Here is a 14,942-nt window from a genome sequence, read left to right as displayed (position 1 = left end):
CAATATATCTCGGCCTACAGCTTTCCGGCAGATATACAGTCCTTCTTTGATGGAAGGTTGTGCTAACGTCAAATTGGATTTCTAATTACAGTGGCATACGGTCCAATTAAAAAAACAACAACAATGAAACATGTACCGTACAACCCAAGTACAAGGTTTCTTTGGAATGTATCTATGTATAGGAAGTTACAACAAAACTTTTGACCTCTGTTGGATGAACGGAAACCGATGGATATGGTTAACATATATGGCAGGAGCTTTGCCTGGTATTCGCACTAAATACATAGCGCCGACACATTGGGCAAAGACTTGTTTATATACAGACTTTTCTTTTTTCTCTTCTTTGCAATCTTATACATTTCTCTATATTGTGCAACTTACAGTTGACTTTTGATGTTATATCTTCCTCTAGTGTTTGACGTCAAAAAAATATTGCTGTAGTTATGGTTATTTATTTTTTTTACCTTTAAATAATTTTTATTTTGCAAATGTGGTAAAAAAAACCAAACATTCATGTTGTCTCTGAAATCATTATGTCTCTTATTATTAACTTAACATTATTTAAACGATGTGGTAAATAATATATTTTTTTCACCAATATATAGCACTTTGTGTGATTTTCAAGCTCTCTGCTTGCCACCAGTAAATAGGAATATGTTGTTCATATATTTTGAGGGTGAAATCTTGTCCTTGTGATGACACACTTAGATCGCTCGTTATAAAAATAAGGGCTCATTTATATTTGTGTAATACTAACACACATTAATTAAAAAACTAGGGCTAATGCATTAAAGTAGGTTTAAGGCCTTGTTCAGTTTGTTCATTTTTCACGCATGTCCCATATGTGCTTCTCCATGTGTAGTCAGTGGCGCACACAGACAGCACACGTCCATATAATGCGCTCCTCTAATAATCCCTTAACCCCTTAGCGACCGCCGATACGCCTTTTAACGGCGGCCGCTAAGGGTACTTAAACCACAGCGCCGTTAATTAACGGCGCTGTGGAAAAAGTCCATAGCGCCCCCCAGAGGCCGATTTTCTCCGGGGTCTCGGCTGCCGAGGGTAGCCGAGACCCAAGAGAACATGATTCGGGGGGTTTTTAACCCACCCCGCATTTGCGATCGCCGGTAATTAACCGTTTACCGGCGATCGCAAAAAAAAAAAAAAAAAAGCGATCTCTTTTTAATTTCTCTGTCCTCCGATGTGATCGCACATCGGAGGACAGAGAAAAGGGGTCCCAGGTGGCCCCCCAATACTCACCTAGCTCCCCCGATGCTCCTCGTGTCTCCCGGTGGGCGCCGCCATCTTCAAAATGGCGGGCGCATGCGCAGTGCGCCCGCCGGCCGGCACCGGGAGAATCTTTGGGGTCTCGGCTGCCGGGGGTAGCCGAGACCCCAAAGAGCATGATTGGGGTCGGTATTACCGACCCCTGTTTTGCGATCGCCGGTAATTAACTGTTTACCGGCGACCGCAAAAAAAAAAAAAAAAGTAAAGTGTAATTCTCTGTCCTCTGATGTGATCGCACATCAGAGGACAGAGAAATAGGGGGATTCGGGGACCCTAGCATACTCACCTAGGTCCCTGGATCCTCTTGCTGCTCCTCCTGGCCGCCGGCAGCAGAACATGGCGGACGCATGCTCAGTGCGCCCGCCATCTGTCTCCATCTGCCGGCCGGCAGGAGAACAGCAGTTGGGGCTAAAATTAGGGTTAGGGGTAGGGTTAGGGGTAGGGTTAGGGGTAGGGTTAGGGGTAGGGGTAGGGGTAGGGTTAGGGGTAGGGGTAGGGTTAGGGTTAGGGCTAGGGTTAAGGCTAGGGTTGGGGCTAAATTTAGGGTTAGGGTTGGGGCTAAATTTAGGGTTAGGGTTGGGGCTAAACTTAGGGTTAGGCTTCTTTCACACTTACGTCGGTACGGGGCCGTCGCAATGCGTCGGCCCGACATACCGACGCACGTTGTGAAAATTGTGCACGACGTGGGCAGCAGCTGTAGTTTTTCAACACATCCGCTGCCCAATCTATGTCCTGGGGAGGAGGGTGCGGAGTTACGGCCACGCATGCGCGGTCAGAAATGGCGGATGCGACGTACAAAAAAACGTTTCATTGAACGTTTTTTTGTGCCGACGCTCCGCCAAAACACAACTGATCCAGTGCACGACGGACGCGACGTGTGGCCATCCGTCACGATCCGTCGGCAATACAAGTCTATGGGCAAAAAACGCATCCTGCGGGCACATTTGCAGGATCCGTTTCTTGTCCATAACGACGGATTGTGACGGAATGCCAAACGACGCAAGTGTGAAAGTAGCCCTAGGGCTAGGGTTAGGGTTGGGGCTAAAGTTAGGGCTAGGGTTGGGGCTAAAGTTAGGGTTAGAGCTGGGATTAGGGTTAGGGTTTGGATTAGGGTTGGTATTAGGGTTAGGGTTGGCATTAGGGTTACGCTTGGGATTAGGGTTAGGTTTGGGATTAGGGTTAAGGTTAGGGTTGTGATTAGGGGTGTATTGGGATTAGGGTTAGGTTTGAGGTTAGGGTTGAGATTAGGATTAGGGGTGTGTTGGATTTAGGGTTTTGATTAGGGTTATGGTTAGGGTTGACATTAGGGTTGTTTTGGGGTAAGGGTTGTGATTATGGTTAGGGTTAGTGATTAGGATTATGGATGAGGTTGGGATTAGGGTTAGGGGTGTGTTGGGGTTAGGGTTGGAGCTAGAATTGGGGGGTTTCCACTGTTTAGGTACATCAGGGGGTCTCCAAACACGACAGCCAATTTTGCGCTCAAAAAGTCAAATGGTGCTCCCTCCCTTCTGAGCTCTGCCGTGCGCCCAAACAGTGGGTTACCCCCACATATGGGGCATCAGCGTACTCGGGATAAATTGGACAACAACTTCTGGGGTCCAATTTCTCTTGTTACCCTTGTGAAAATAAAAACTTGGGGGCTACAAAATCTTTTTTGTGAAAAAAAAAAATATTTTTTATTTTCACGACTCTGCATTCTAAACTTCTGTGAAGCACTTGGGCATTCAAAGTTCTCACCACACATCTAGATAAGTTCCTTGGGGGGTCTAGTTTCCAAAATGGGGTCACTTGTGGGGAGTTTCCACTGTTTAGGTACATCAGGGGCTCTCTAAATGTGACATGGTGTCCGATCTCAATTCCAGCCAATTCTGCATTGAAAAAGTCAAACGGCGCTCCTTCACTTCTAAGTTCTGCGGTGCGCCCTAACAGTGGTTTACCCCCACATATGGGGTATTGGCGTATTCAGGAGAAATTGCATAACAAAATTTATGGTTACATTTCTGTTTTTACACTTGTGAAAATAAAAAAATGGTTCTGAATTAAGATGTTTGCAAAAAAAAGTTAAATGTTCATTTTTTCCTTCCACATTGTTTCAGTTCCTGTGAAGCACATAAAGGGTTAATAAACTTCTTGAATGTGGTTTTGAGAACCTTGAGGGGTGTAGTTTTTAGAATGGTGTCACACTTCATTATTTTCTATCATATAGACCCCTCAAAATGACTTCAAATGTGATGTGGTCCATAAAAAAAAATGGTGTTGTAAAAATGAGAAATTGCTGGTCAACTTTTAACCCTTATAACTCCCTAACAAAAAAAATTTTGTTTCCAAAATTGTGCTGATGTAAAGTAGACATGTGGGAAATGTTATTTATTAACTATTTTTCATGACATATCTCTCTGATTTAAGGGCATAAAAATACAAAGTTTGAAAATTGCAAAATTTTAAAAATTTTCGCCATATTTCCGTTTTTTTCATAAATAATCGCAAGTAATATCGAAGAAATGTTACCACTAACATGAAGTACAATATGTCATGAAAAAACAATCTTAGAATCAGCGGGATCCGTTGAAGCGTTCCAGAGTTATAACCTCATAAAGTGACAGTGGTCAGAATTGCAAAAATTGGCCTGGTCATTAAGTACCAAATTGGCTCTGTCACTAAGGGGTTAAGACTAATTCTGACGTTTTCATGTTTATGTTTTATCCGTGAGTCCTGGGGTCCAATGCAAAATCTCCAACTAGACCCCTCAAGTGTCGTAAATAGTATTGGTCTTCTCAAGTTGTCCTATGAGACCCTTTTAGCACCTCCAGGCTGTAGGACTCTCTTGATACAACCTCTAATACCCATTATAGTTAGGCCCTTGGACTGAGCTTTTCCAGGAATGTTATACAGTGGGGAAAATAAGTATTTGATGCTCTGCCGATTTTGAAAGTTTTCCCACCTACCAAGAATGGAGAGGTCAGTAATTTTTATCGTAGGTACACTTCAACTGTGAGAGACTATACAAAAATTGAAAAAAATCAGAAAATCACATTATATGATTTTTAAACAATTAAATTGCATTTTATTGCATTAAATAAGTTTTTGATCACCTACAAAGCAGCAAGAATTCTGGCTCTCACAGATCTGTTAGTTTTTCGTTATGAAACCTCCTACTCTGCACTCATTACCTGTATTAATTGCACTTGTTTTAACTAGTTACCTGTAGTGAACACCTGTTCACAGTGTCACACTCAAACCTCTTCACCATGGCCAAGACCAAAGAGCTGTCTAAGGACACCAGGGACAAAATTATAGACCTGCACAAGGCTGGGATGGGCTACAGGACAATAGGCAAACAGCTTCGTGAGAAGGCAACAACTGTTGGCACAATTATTAGAAAATGGAAGACACACAAGGTGACTGTCAATGTTCCTCGCTCTGGGGCTCCATGAAAAATCATCCTCGTGGGGTAAGGATGATTCTGAGAAAGTTCAGGTATCAGCCCAGAGCTACATGGGAGGACCTGGTCAATGAGCTGGAGAGCTGGGACCACAGTCTTCAACATTACTGTTAGTGACTCACTACGCCATCGTGGTTTAAAATCCTGCAGGGCACGCAAGGTCCTCCTGCTTACGCTACCACATGTCCAGGCCCATTTGAATATTACAAATGACCATCTGGATGATCCAGAGGAGGCATGGGAGAAGTTCATGTGGTCAAATGAGACCAAAATAGAACTTTTGGTATCAACTCCACTTGCCGTGTTTGAAGGAAAAAGTAGGATGACTACAACCCCAAGAACACCATCCCAACCGTGAAGCAAGGTGGGGAAACATATTTTGGGATTGCTTTTCTGTATTCTCGTATTGAAGGGGAGATAGATGGGGTCTTGTTTCACAAGATTTTGGCCAACATCATCATTCCCTCAGTAAGAGCATTGCAGATGGGGCATGGCTGGGTCTTCCAGCATGACAATGACCCGAAACACACACAACCAGGGCAACTAAGGAGTGGCTCCGTAAGAAGTATTTCATGGTCCTGTAGTGGTCTAGCCGGTCTCCAGACCTGAAACCAACAGAAAATCTTTGGAAGGAGCTGAAACTCAGTGTTGCCCAGCGACAGCCCCAAAACCTGAAAGATCTGGAGATCTGTATGGAGGAGTGGGCCAAAATCCCTGCTGCAGTGTGTGCAAACTTGGTGAAGAGCTACAGGAAACATCTGACTTCTGTAATTGCAAACAAAGGTTTATGTACCAAATACAAAGTTCTGTTTCTCTATTGCAGTGTTTTTCAACCAGTGTGCCGCGACACATGGTCGGGTGTGCCGCGGGGAACGGGAGTCAGTTGTTCTCTGTGCCGACTGTCAAGCTGACAGCCGGCACAGAGAAGCTGCAGCGCGCCGGCTCCCGGAGATCAATTGTACTCACAGACATCTACCAGCTGCGAGTACAATTGAGGCTCTGACCGCTGTGTCAGAGCGACGCCAGCAGCGTGATCAAGTCATGTGATCACGCTGCTGACGTCACTATCCGGCGCGCAGGAGACAGAAGACACTTGGTGGTAAGTGCTCCTGTGCTGTGGAGCTGAAGACACCGAAGATTCAGCGTGGGGCGGGTTTATGGGGAGTATGTGGGGGGATTTATTAAGTGTTTGGGGGGATTTATTAAGTGTGTGGGGGATTTATTAAGTGTGTGGGGGGATTTATTAAGTGTGTGGGGGATTTATTAAGTGTGGGGGGATTTATTCAGTGTGTGGGGGGATTTATTCAGTGTGGGGGGGATTTATTCAGTGTGTGGGGGGGATTTATTCAGTGTGGGGGGGATTTATTCAGTGTGGGGAGGGATTTATTCAGTGTGTGGGGGGATTTATTCAGTGTGTGGGGGGGATTTATTCAGTGTGTGGGGGGATTTATTCAGTGTGTGGGGAGGTTTATTCAGTGTGTGGGGGGATTTATTCAGTGTGTGGGGGGGATTTATTCAGTATGTGATTGGATTTATTCAGTGTGTGGGGGGATTTATTCAGTGTGTGGGGGGGACTTATTCAGTGTGTGGGGGGATTTATTCAGTGTGTGGGGGGATTTATTCAGTCTGTGGGGGGATTTATTCAGTGTGTGGGGGGGATTTATTCAGTGAGTGGGGGGATTTATTCAGTGTGTGGGGGGGATTTATTCAGTGTGTGGGGGGGATTTATTCAGTGTGGGGGGGATTTATTCAGTGTGTGGGGGGATTTATTCAGTGTGTGGGGGGGATTTATTCAGTGTGTGGGGGGGATTTATTCTGTGGGGGGGATTTATTCAGTGTGTGGGGGGGATTTATTCAGTGAGTGGGGGGATTTATTCAGTGTGTGGGGGGGATTTATTCAGTGTGTGGGGGGGATTTATTCAGTGTGTGGGGGGATTTATTCAGTGTGTGGGGGGGATTTATTCAGTGTGTACGTGGGGGGGCTGGAATTTATTTAGCATGTGTGGGGCAGGGTGCATTTATTCTGTGTGGAAGGGGATGGATTTATTCTATCGGAAGGGGAGTTGATATATTCTGTGGGGGTGAGTGGGGAGATGGGGGTGGACACAGTAGCGAGGGGAAAAATGTGTGCTGACAGTACTGGGAGCAACGGTGATGGGATGTGTGAGGACAGTATGGGGAGTCGGGGGAATGTGTGAGGAGGAAATATGGAGAGAGCAAAGGGGTATGTTAGCAGGGGGGGGCGATGTACAGGAGGAGGCTATTAGAAATGTGTGCAGACAGTATGGGGGGATGAAAGTGTGAGTGGACACATAATAGATACTGAGTAGTGTGAGGGTAACAGCCAGGAGGAGACAGTATGCCAAGTAGGAGGAGTGTAATGAAGGGGCACAGTAGAGAGACTGGGCTCTCTATGAGGGACACCGTATGAGAAGGCAGTGTGAAGTATGGAAAAGAGAGAGAGGATAGTGTGGATGGCATGTACCATAAGAGGGACAGTGAGGGTCATATTATGTGCTGGGAATAAAGTGAGGGGCAATTATTTACTCAGGGGCTCAGCCTAGGGCAGATATTGTTATTCCGGAGCATTATAATAACACTGCTATCTTTAAGGGTGTTGTGTCGGGATGTGCTGCAGAAGACAGGAGAAGATGGAAGTCTGCAGAAACGAGCTCTGCCGGGGGATGAGAAGAGTCATCATGGCATCTGGACAAGGTGAAGATGAAAAGAAAGAGGCGACTCCACAAACAACGTCATCTATCAGGTACCTGGATGTAAATGTGTTTTTTTTGTGATACTAATTCTCATTTTTATTTGTTAGGAACATTAAAGGGGATGTCCAAGGTTGTGATGAGTCTGCAGTCATACTATGTGACTGCAGACTTCTGAATTCTCACAGTGCACACTGCTATCATAATTCTCTGATGTTGGTGATTTACATACATGCGGTCACGTGCTGACTAGACATGTGTGGCCTCATTCAATGAAAATGAATTGACTGAGGCCGGACACGTCTAGTTAGAATGTGGCCAGAAGTATCCAAATCACATACTTGTGCTGTCATGACCGTCCACTCTGGCCACCGGCAAGGGAGAATCCTGAAAGTGTGCAGTGCTTGCGCTGTGAGAATTCAGAAGCCTGCAGTCACATAGAATGACTGCAGACTTTCATCTCAAACCTGGACGCACCATTTTGTGCCATTTTGGTTGGTGGTGTGCCTCGGGATTTTTTAAGTATAAAAAGTGTGCCGCGGCTCAAAAAAGGTTGAAAATCACTGCTCTATTGTATCAAATACTTATTTCATGCACTAAAATGAAAATTATGTAAAAATCATACAATGGGATTTTCTGGAATTTTTTTAAGATTCTGTCTCTAACAGTTGAAGTGTGCCTATGATGAAATTACAGACCTCTCCATTCTTTATAGGTGGGAAAGCTTTCAAAATAGGCAGTGTATCAAATATTTATTTTCCCCGCTGTATAATAAGTTATAATAATACAGAACATAATAAATGTTTGCTAATAATTCCTAGCTGTGATATCAGAGTAAAACACACGTCCTAATCTATACCGTTGGAAGTACACAGCGAGACTGAAAAAATGCAGACTAAGGGCGATTTTACGCTTTCACTGATGTCACTCCTAGGACAATGACGTGAGCAGTGACAGCTGCCAATACTGATAACGTTAGATATGGACAGATTAAAACGAGGCCTAAAAACCTGCACAAGTTCTATCCTGCAGGCTAGTGGTGAATCAGTCTGGATCGTATCAGCTGACTCCATTGTTCTCACTTGTACCCGTACACGTTCACAGTAGATTAAACAGAAGGCATCGGTATCAACAGCTGATATGAAGGTGACGACTGATGGTTGGACTGGCAATTAAAACATTTCTTACTTTAAAAGAGAAGTAGCAGAGCCGAATTTGTCTTTTGGTTTAACTCATGTGCAGGGTAACCTATGGTAAATCATCTTGGAGAACCCAAGGACCCAGAAAAGTTCCATTTGCAAATACAGATGCCCCAATGATATTGTCCAGTAATAAGTTATTATTCTTATGAATGTTTTTACAGATTTTGGCCGAATATAAGGATGAGTTCGTCACAGCTAAGGTGACGGATCGTTTAAGGGTAAATATTCCTATAGTTCAATAATAAATTCACCTCTGCTACATACACATAAGGTTGGGCCCACGCGTTATGGCCGTTACCGCACTGACATGTGGCTGAGACGCTGTTTAACGCGTGTTTATTACCAAACTGCTTTCAACTGCGATCAATTTGAAAATCTGCACATCCGATGCCACGTGTGAATCCAGCCATAAATATATCACTATAATGTATTACTGCACACACCGTCACACTAAACTCTTACACTGCACACCTTGCAATATAATCCTGTTCTTACAAGCGCTCGCCAACGTAATAGCTTATTTAACACAATCAGTTGACGAGTGAGTAGAAGCAGGTGTTCACTTTTCACACACCTATACAGGTGGCAAATACACGAGGCGCTTCGTATTCACCCAACATATGCCGAGCGCTTCACTTCAGATTTATACGTTTACTCTATAAGGTTGTAAAAACCTAAAAAAAATTGTATGCAGATGCAAACTAAAAAGTAACAAAACACAATAAAATAAATAAAGTGCAACATCATAAGCGAAAATGCTGATACGATTTTCATTTTGGAATTTCCTTTTACAGATACAATAGTGAATTTGTTTGATTTACAACTCTGTATTATTATACGAAACCAAACAGTCAAATCAGCCCTAACAATATCGGCTCTACTACATCTGTACATTTTAAGTATCTCAAGTGCTCTCAAACTTTTTTTTTCCATACAAGACTTATTCTATAAGAGACACGTACCATATCCACGAGTGACGCCGACTTGGAAACTCTTTAACTGTTAGCATGGCTGATGTGTCTCCGTACTTGCGCTGCTTGGCTTTTACAAGGGGTAGTTCTCGTTCTCCGTCCTGCCCTCCCACCCTGTACTAGGAATCTTTAGCTCCGAGCTAATGAATACCATTCACAATCAAGTGTACGGAGGTGTCAGCGGTCCAAAAAGTCCTGTTCCTCCAGCTAAAACAGAAGGTTCTCTGGTCCCGTCTCTAATCTGTTCAGCACAAAATCCTTTTCCGTTGACCGGCTAATAAGGAGTTTAGAAAGAATTCAGGATTCTGTTTTCAAACAAAGCCTTTGTTTCTTTTTCCAGGTACAAGCCTTAAAAGTAAAGAGCGAGACATATTTTGAGGTCCTCTGCCAAAGTCCACATGACTAAGATTAGTCAAGTAAAATTTCATTTCTTCACTCCACATCGTGTCAGTAGCTGCTGTACGTCCTGTTTGACTAGTTCTAGATTATTTAACCTATTGAATGAAAACTCAGGAACACCTAACACGTGAGATCAGATTTCCTGAATGACAAAACCTATAGAACAACAGCGCTGAACGCCAAGGGCTCCCCGAGCTCTCGTCACTGCCTAAGCTACAGCGAAAGCAAACATAAAACTATCTGCTGAAATGTGATTAGCCATTTCAAAAGGACTTTCATTTTAAGTGTTTTTATGTAACCCCTTAACTGCCTTGTATTTTGCAAGAGCACTAACAGTAACAGGACTAATGCAGTGAATATGGTAAAAAAAAGTGCAAGAAACAGCTTTAGACAATAATGAATTATATAAAGACTAATACTGCCTCATATAGGCAAGAATATAAACTATTATGATACTGCTCCTATGTACAGGCATATAACTACTATAATACTGCCCCTATGTACAAGAATATAAAAACTATCATACTGCCCCTATGTACAAGAATATAACTACTATAATACTGCTCCTATGTACAAGAATAGAACTACTATAATACTGCCCCTATTTACAAGACTATAACTACTATAATACTGCCTCCTATGTACAATAATATAACTACTATCATACTGCCCCTTATGTACAAGAATATAACTACTATCATACTGCCCCTATGTACAAGAATATAACTACTATCATACTGCCCCTATGTAGAAGAATATAACTACTATAATACTGCCTCTATGTACAAGAATATAACTACTATAATACTGCTCCTATGTACAAGAATATAACTACTATAATACTGCCCCTATTTACAAGACTATAACTACTATAATACTACCCCTTATGTACAAGAATATAACTACTATCATACTGCCCCTTATGTACAAGAATATAACTACTATCATACTGCCCCTATGTACAAGAATATAACTACTATCATACTGCCCCTATGTACAAGAATATAACTACTATAATACTGCCTCTATGTACAAGAATATAACTACTATAATACTGCCCCTATGTACAAGAATATAACTACTATCATACTGCCCCTATGTACAAGAATATAACTACTATAATACTGCCTCTATGTACAAGAATATAACTACTATAATACTGCCCCTTATGTACAAGAATATAACTACTATAATACTGCCCCTATGTACAAGAATATAGCTACTATCATACTGCCCCTATGTACAAGAATATAACTACTATAATACTGCCCCTATGTACAAGAATATAACTACTATAATACTGATCATATGTACAAGAATATAACTACTATAATACTGCTCCCTATGTACAAGAATATAACTACTATCATACTGCCCCTATGTACAAGAATATAACTACTATAATACTGCTCCCTATGTACAAGAATATAACTACTATAATACTGCCCCCTATGTACAAGAATATAACTACTATAATACTGATCATATGTACAAGAATATAACTACTATAATACTGCCCCTATTTACAAGACTATAACTACTATAATACTGCCCCTATGTACAAGAATATAACTACTATAATACTGCTCCTATGTACAAGAATATAACTACTATAATACTGCCCCCTATGTACAAGAATATAACTACTATAATACTGCCCCTATGTACAAGAATATAACTACTATAATACTGCCCCTATGTACAAGAATATGTAACTACTATAATACTGCCCCCTATGTACAAGAATATAACTACTATAATACTGCTCCCTATGTACAAGAATATAACTACTATAATACTGCCCCTATGTACAAGAATATGTAACTACTATAATACTGCCCCCTATGTACAAGAATATAACTACTATAATACTGCTCCCTATGTACAAGAATATAACTACTATAATACTGCCCCTATGTACAAGAATATGTAACTACTATAATACTGCCCCCTATGTACAAGAATATAACTACTATAATACTGCTCCCTATGTACAAGAATATAACTACTATAATACTGCCCCTATGTACAAGAATATAACTACTATAATACTGTCCCCTATGTACAAGAATATAACTACTATAATACTGCTCCCTATGTACAAGAATATAACTACTTTAATACTTTTCCTATGTCCAAGAATATAACTACTATAATACTGCCTCTATGTACAAGAATATAACTACTACTAGATGGCAGCCCGATTCTAAAGAATCGGGAGTCTAGAATCCATATATACTTTATTTATTCAAATGTAAGAATAATACAATTAATAAATAATAGTAAGAAAGAACAAAAATAATAGGCAGTATATGGAGAAAACACCAAACAAAAGTTCAAAATTGGTGTGAAAATGTCACTGAACCACTTCACAACTAAATATATATAGTTTTTGGTAAATGGCGGGCGGAGTGTGTCACAGTACGGCACGTTTCTGATTGGTCGCTCGCAGCAGGCGGCAACCAATCAGACACTGGACACTGTTGACGTCACTTATCTCCGGACATTAGCTCCGGACAAAGCCACGGAAGTTGGCACAAATTGCAGGAAGTAGTATTCTAGGCAATTATATATTAGATAATACTGCCCCCTATGTATAAGAATATAGCTACTATAATACTTAATATATCTAATATACCTAGTATTCTAATTGTTCCACTGCAGCAGTAAACCTAAAATAAGTTAATTGTTTAACCACAAACTTTAAGCCATGGGCAGTGAAGATGTCGCATCCATTATTTGAGACACCAATGTAGCCAAACCCTGACCTCAGTGATTGGCTGCATTGGTTACACAATGTACGACACTTAGGTGGGTGATTGGCTGCAGCACACTTATATTAGTGATGGCCATGACATCATCATTGCAGGACTGGCTGTGATATGGAGTAGCAGGGGTTGAATTGGTAAATTATGTTCATTTTATAATGTTATAAACATAAGGATGAATGACCTCGGGGAGATCAAAACATCCAACACCGCGGAGACACCATCACGTGTTTCTCAACGCAGTGATTCCAGAACACTGCCCCCATCCCTTATGGGAAATATGCAAATGCATGTAAAAAAGCCGCGGAGACACCATCACGTGTTTCTCAACGCAAGCAATAAATAGCCAGATCTTTCACCGGGAAGGAGCAACCACGGGAAGGGAAGCATCCAAAAGGAAAACCACCTATGCCAAAACATGGTATCCATCCACAGACAGCTGTTTCTGGGTATTTGCCCCTCATCAGTGTGGAGTAGGAAACTGGCTATTAGGAGCAATGCCTGGTAAAAGGACCATAAACATAAGGATGAATGACCTCGGAGAGATCAAAACATCCAACACCGCGGACACACCATCATTATTTTATATATATTTAACACATTCCTGGCTCTTTCTTATTTTCTCTATAAATTCCGGACAGTTCCTTTAAAGAAGCACTCCTTCAATCAAAGTTTTTATCCTCTTAATATATTGCAATCATCATATTATACAGCACTGTGTATTTACAGTTGCTCAGTTTGCACTTCTATCCAGCTAATTCTTCTATTTTCTCTGCTCTATGTATAAACAGGAAGTCTCTTGTCCCTCCATTTATAATTCCCCTCTTCGACTCCTAACCCAACTGTACCACTCCTCTCCCCTGCCAGGGACTTTTGCAGTGACCTGTGAGTCATACAGGAAAAATTAGCCTTTTGTTTCTTCATAGCTCATTCACCCAGTCAGTTTTTAATCATGTGATGTCATAGACTTTGGCTTCTTTCACACTTCCGTCTTCCAAATCTGCACAGGAACCGTCAAGACGCTGAAATGACGGATCCTGTGCAGATTGTGGAAAACGTGTGCACTGGGCCCGTCTTTCTGACGGACCCGTCGAGGCTATGTGCCCCTGTTGTGTATGCATCTTCGCAGAGGTTTTCCACTGCAAAAACGCATACACAACACAATCCAGGTAAAAAAAAAATTTTTTTTAAATCACAGTATTCTCATCTACCGGCGTCCCGCGCAGCGATGCTCCCAGCAGCTAGCGTTCCTAGTAATACATTGCAAAATCTTGCGAGAAGTGCGAGATTTCGCAATTTATTACTGGAACGCTAGCTGCCAGGAGCATCAGTGACGCGGAGCAGGACGTTGGTAGGTGAGAACATTGCGATTTTCTATTTTTTTTATTATTTATGATGCATAGGCAGCATCAATAGTAAAAAGACAAAGAGAGCGAGCGAGAGAGAATTGCCCTGACGGGAAATTCTTCCACGCATGCTCAGTTTGAAAAGACGGGACCCGTCGCTGGATTCCTGCTTTTCACAGTCAGCGACGCATCCTGCGCCCATAGGCTTCCATTGTAGCCAGTGACGGGCAGCACAGGATGTGTCGCTGACCGATTTTCCGACGTGCAGAAAAAACGTTCCTCCGAACGTTCTCCCTGCCCGATGGACCGTTTTTTTTCCGCAGGATCCAGTGCATGACGGATGAAACGGATGGCCATCCGTTACAATCCGTCACTAATACAAGTCTATGAGAAAATGCAGGATCCTGCAAATTTTTTTGAAGGATCCTGCATTCTCAAAAATCGACCGATTGTGACGGGAGCTGAAAGACGGAAGTATGAAAGAAGCCTAACTGGAAAACAGAAGAATTAGCTGGGTAGAAGAGCAAAATTAGCAATTGTAAGTACACAGTGCTGTATACTGTAATATGATTATTGCAATATGTTAAGAGGATAAAAATTTTGATGGGAGGGCTTTTTAAAGAGTAACAAGATGCTGCACTCTTGAAGTTACGGTGAGAGATTGTTATCCTATAAACTATTGTATTAATGACGTCGGGTAAATACGCACTTTGCACTAAATGACTGTATTTCCCGCATATCAGGGGTGTCTCACTGAAAAGCCAAATGCCGAATAATCTTTTTTATTCATAATAACAGATCTTTGACTCTGATAAA

At 41.9% G+C, this 14,942-nt stretch overlaps 1 protein-coding gene across 3 annotated transcripts in view; it reads right to left on the bottom strand.

The window, feature by feature from the left end:
* The window catches only part of PDE4B (phosphodiesterase 4B), a 439,551-nt gene that overhangs the window by 185,665 nt on the left and 238,944 nt on the right, over positions 1 to 14,942 (bottom strand). The window contains exon 1 of one of the 3 annotated variants that reach the window (XM_069738210.1): positions 9,605 to 10,085. The exons of the other annotated variants lie outside the window; for them this stretch is intronic. Coding sequence (XP_069594311.1) covers positions 9,605 to 9,651 — 47 coding nt within the window. The 5' untranslated portion in view covers positions 9,652 to 10,085. Of the gene's footprint in view, positions 1 to 9,604; positions 10,086 to 14,942 lie in introns of those variants that run through there. 3 annotated transcript variants of the gene reach the window in all.

This window comes from Ranitomeya imitator, chromosome 8 (genome assembly GCF_032444005.1).
Source record: "Ranitomeya imitator isolate aRanImi1 chromosome 8, aRanImi1.pri, whole genome shotgun sequence".
NCBI classification, from domain to species: Eukaryota; Metazoa; Chordata; class Amphibia; order Anura; family Dendrobatidae; genus Ranitomeya; species Ranitomeya imitator.
This window is presented reverse-complemented; position numbering and strand designations above follow the sequence as displayed.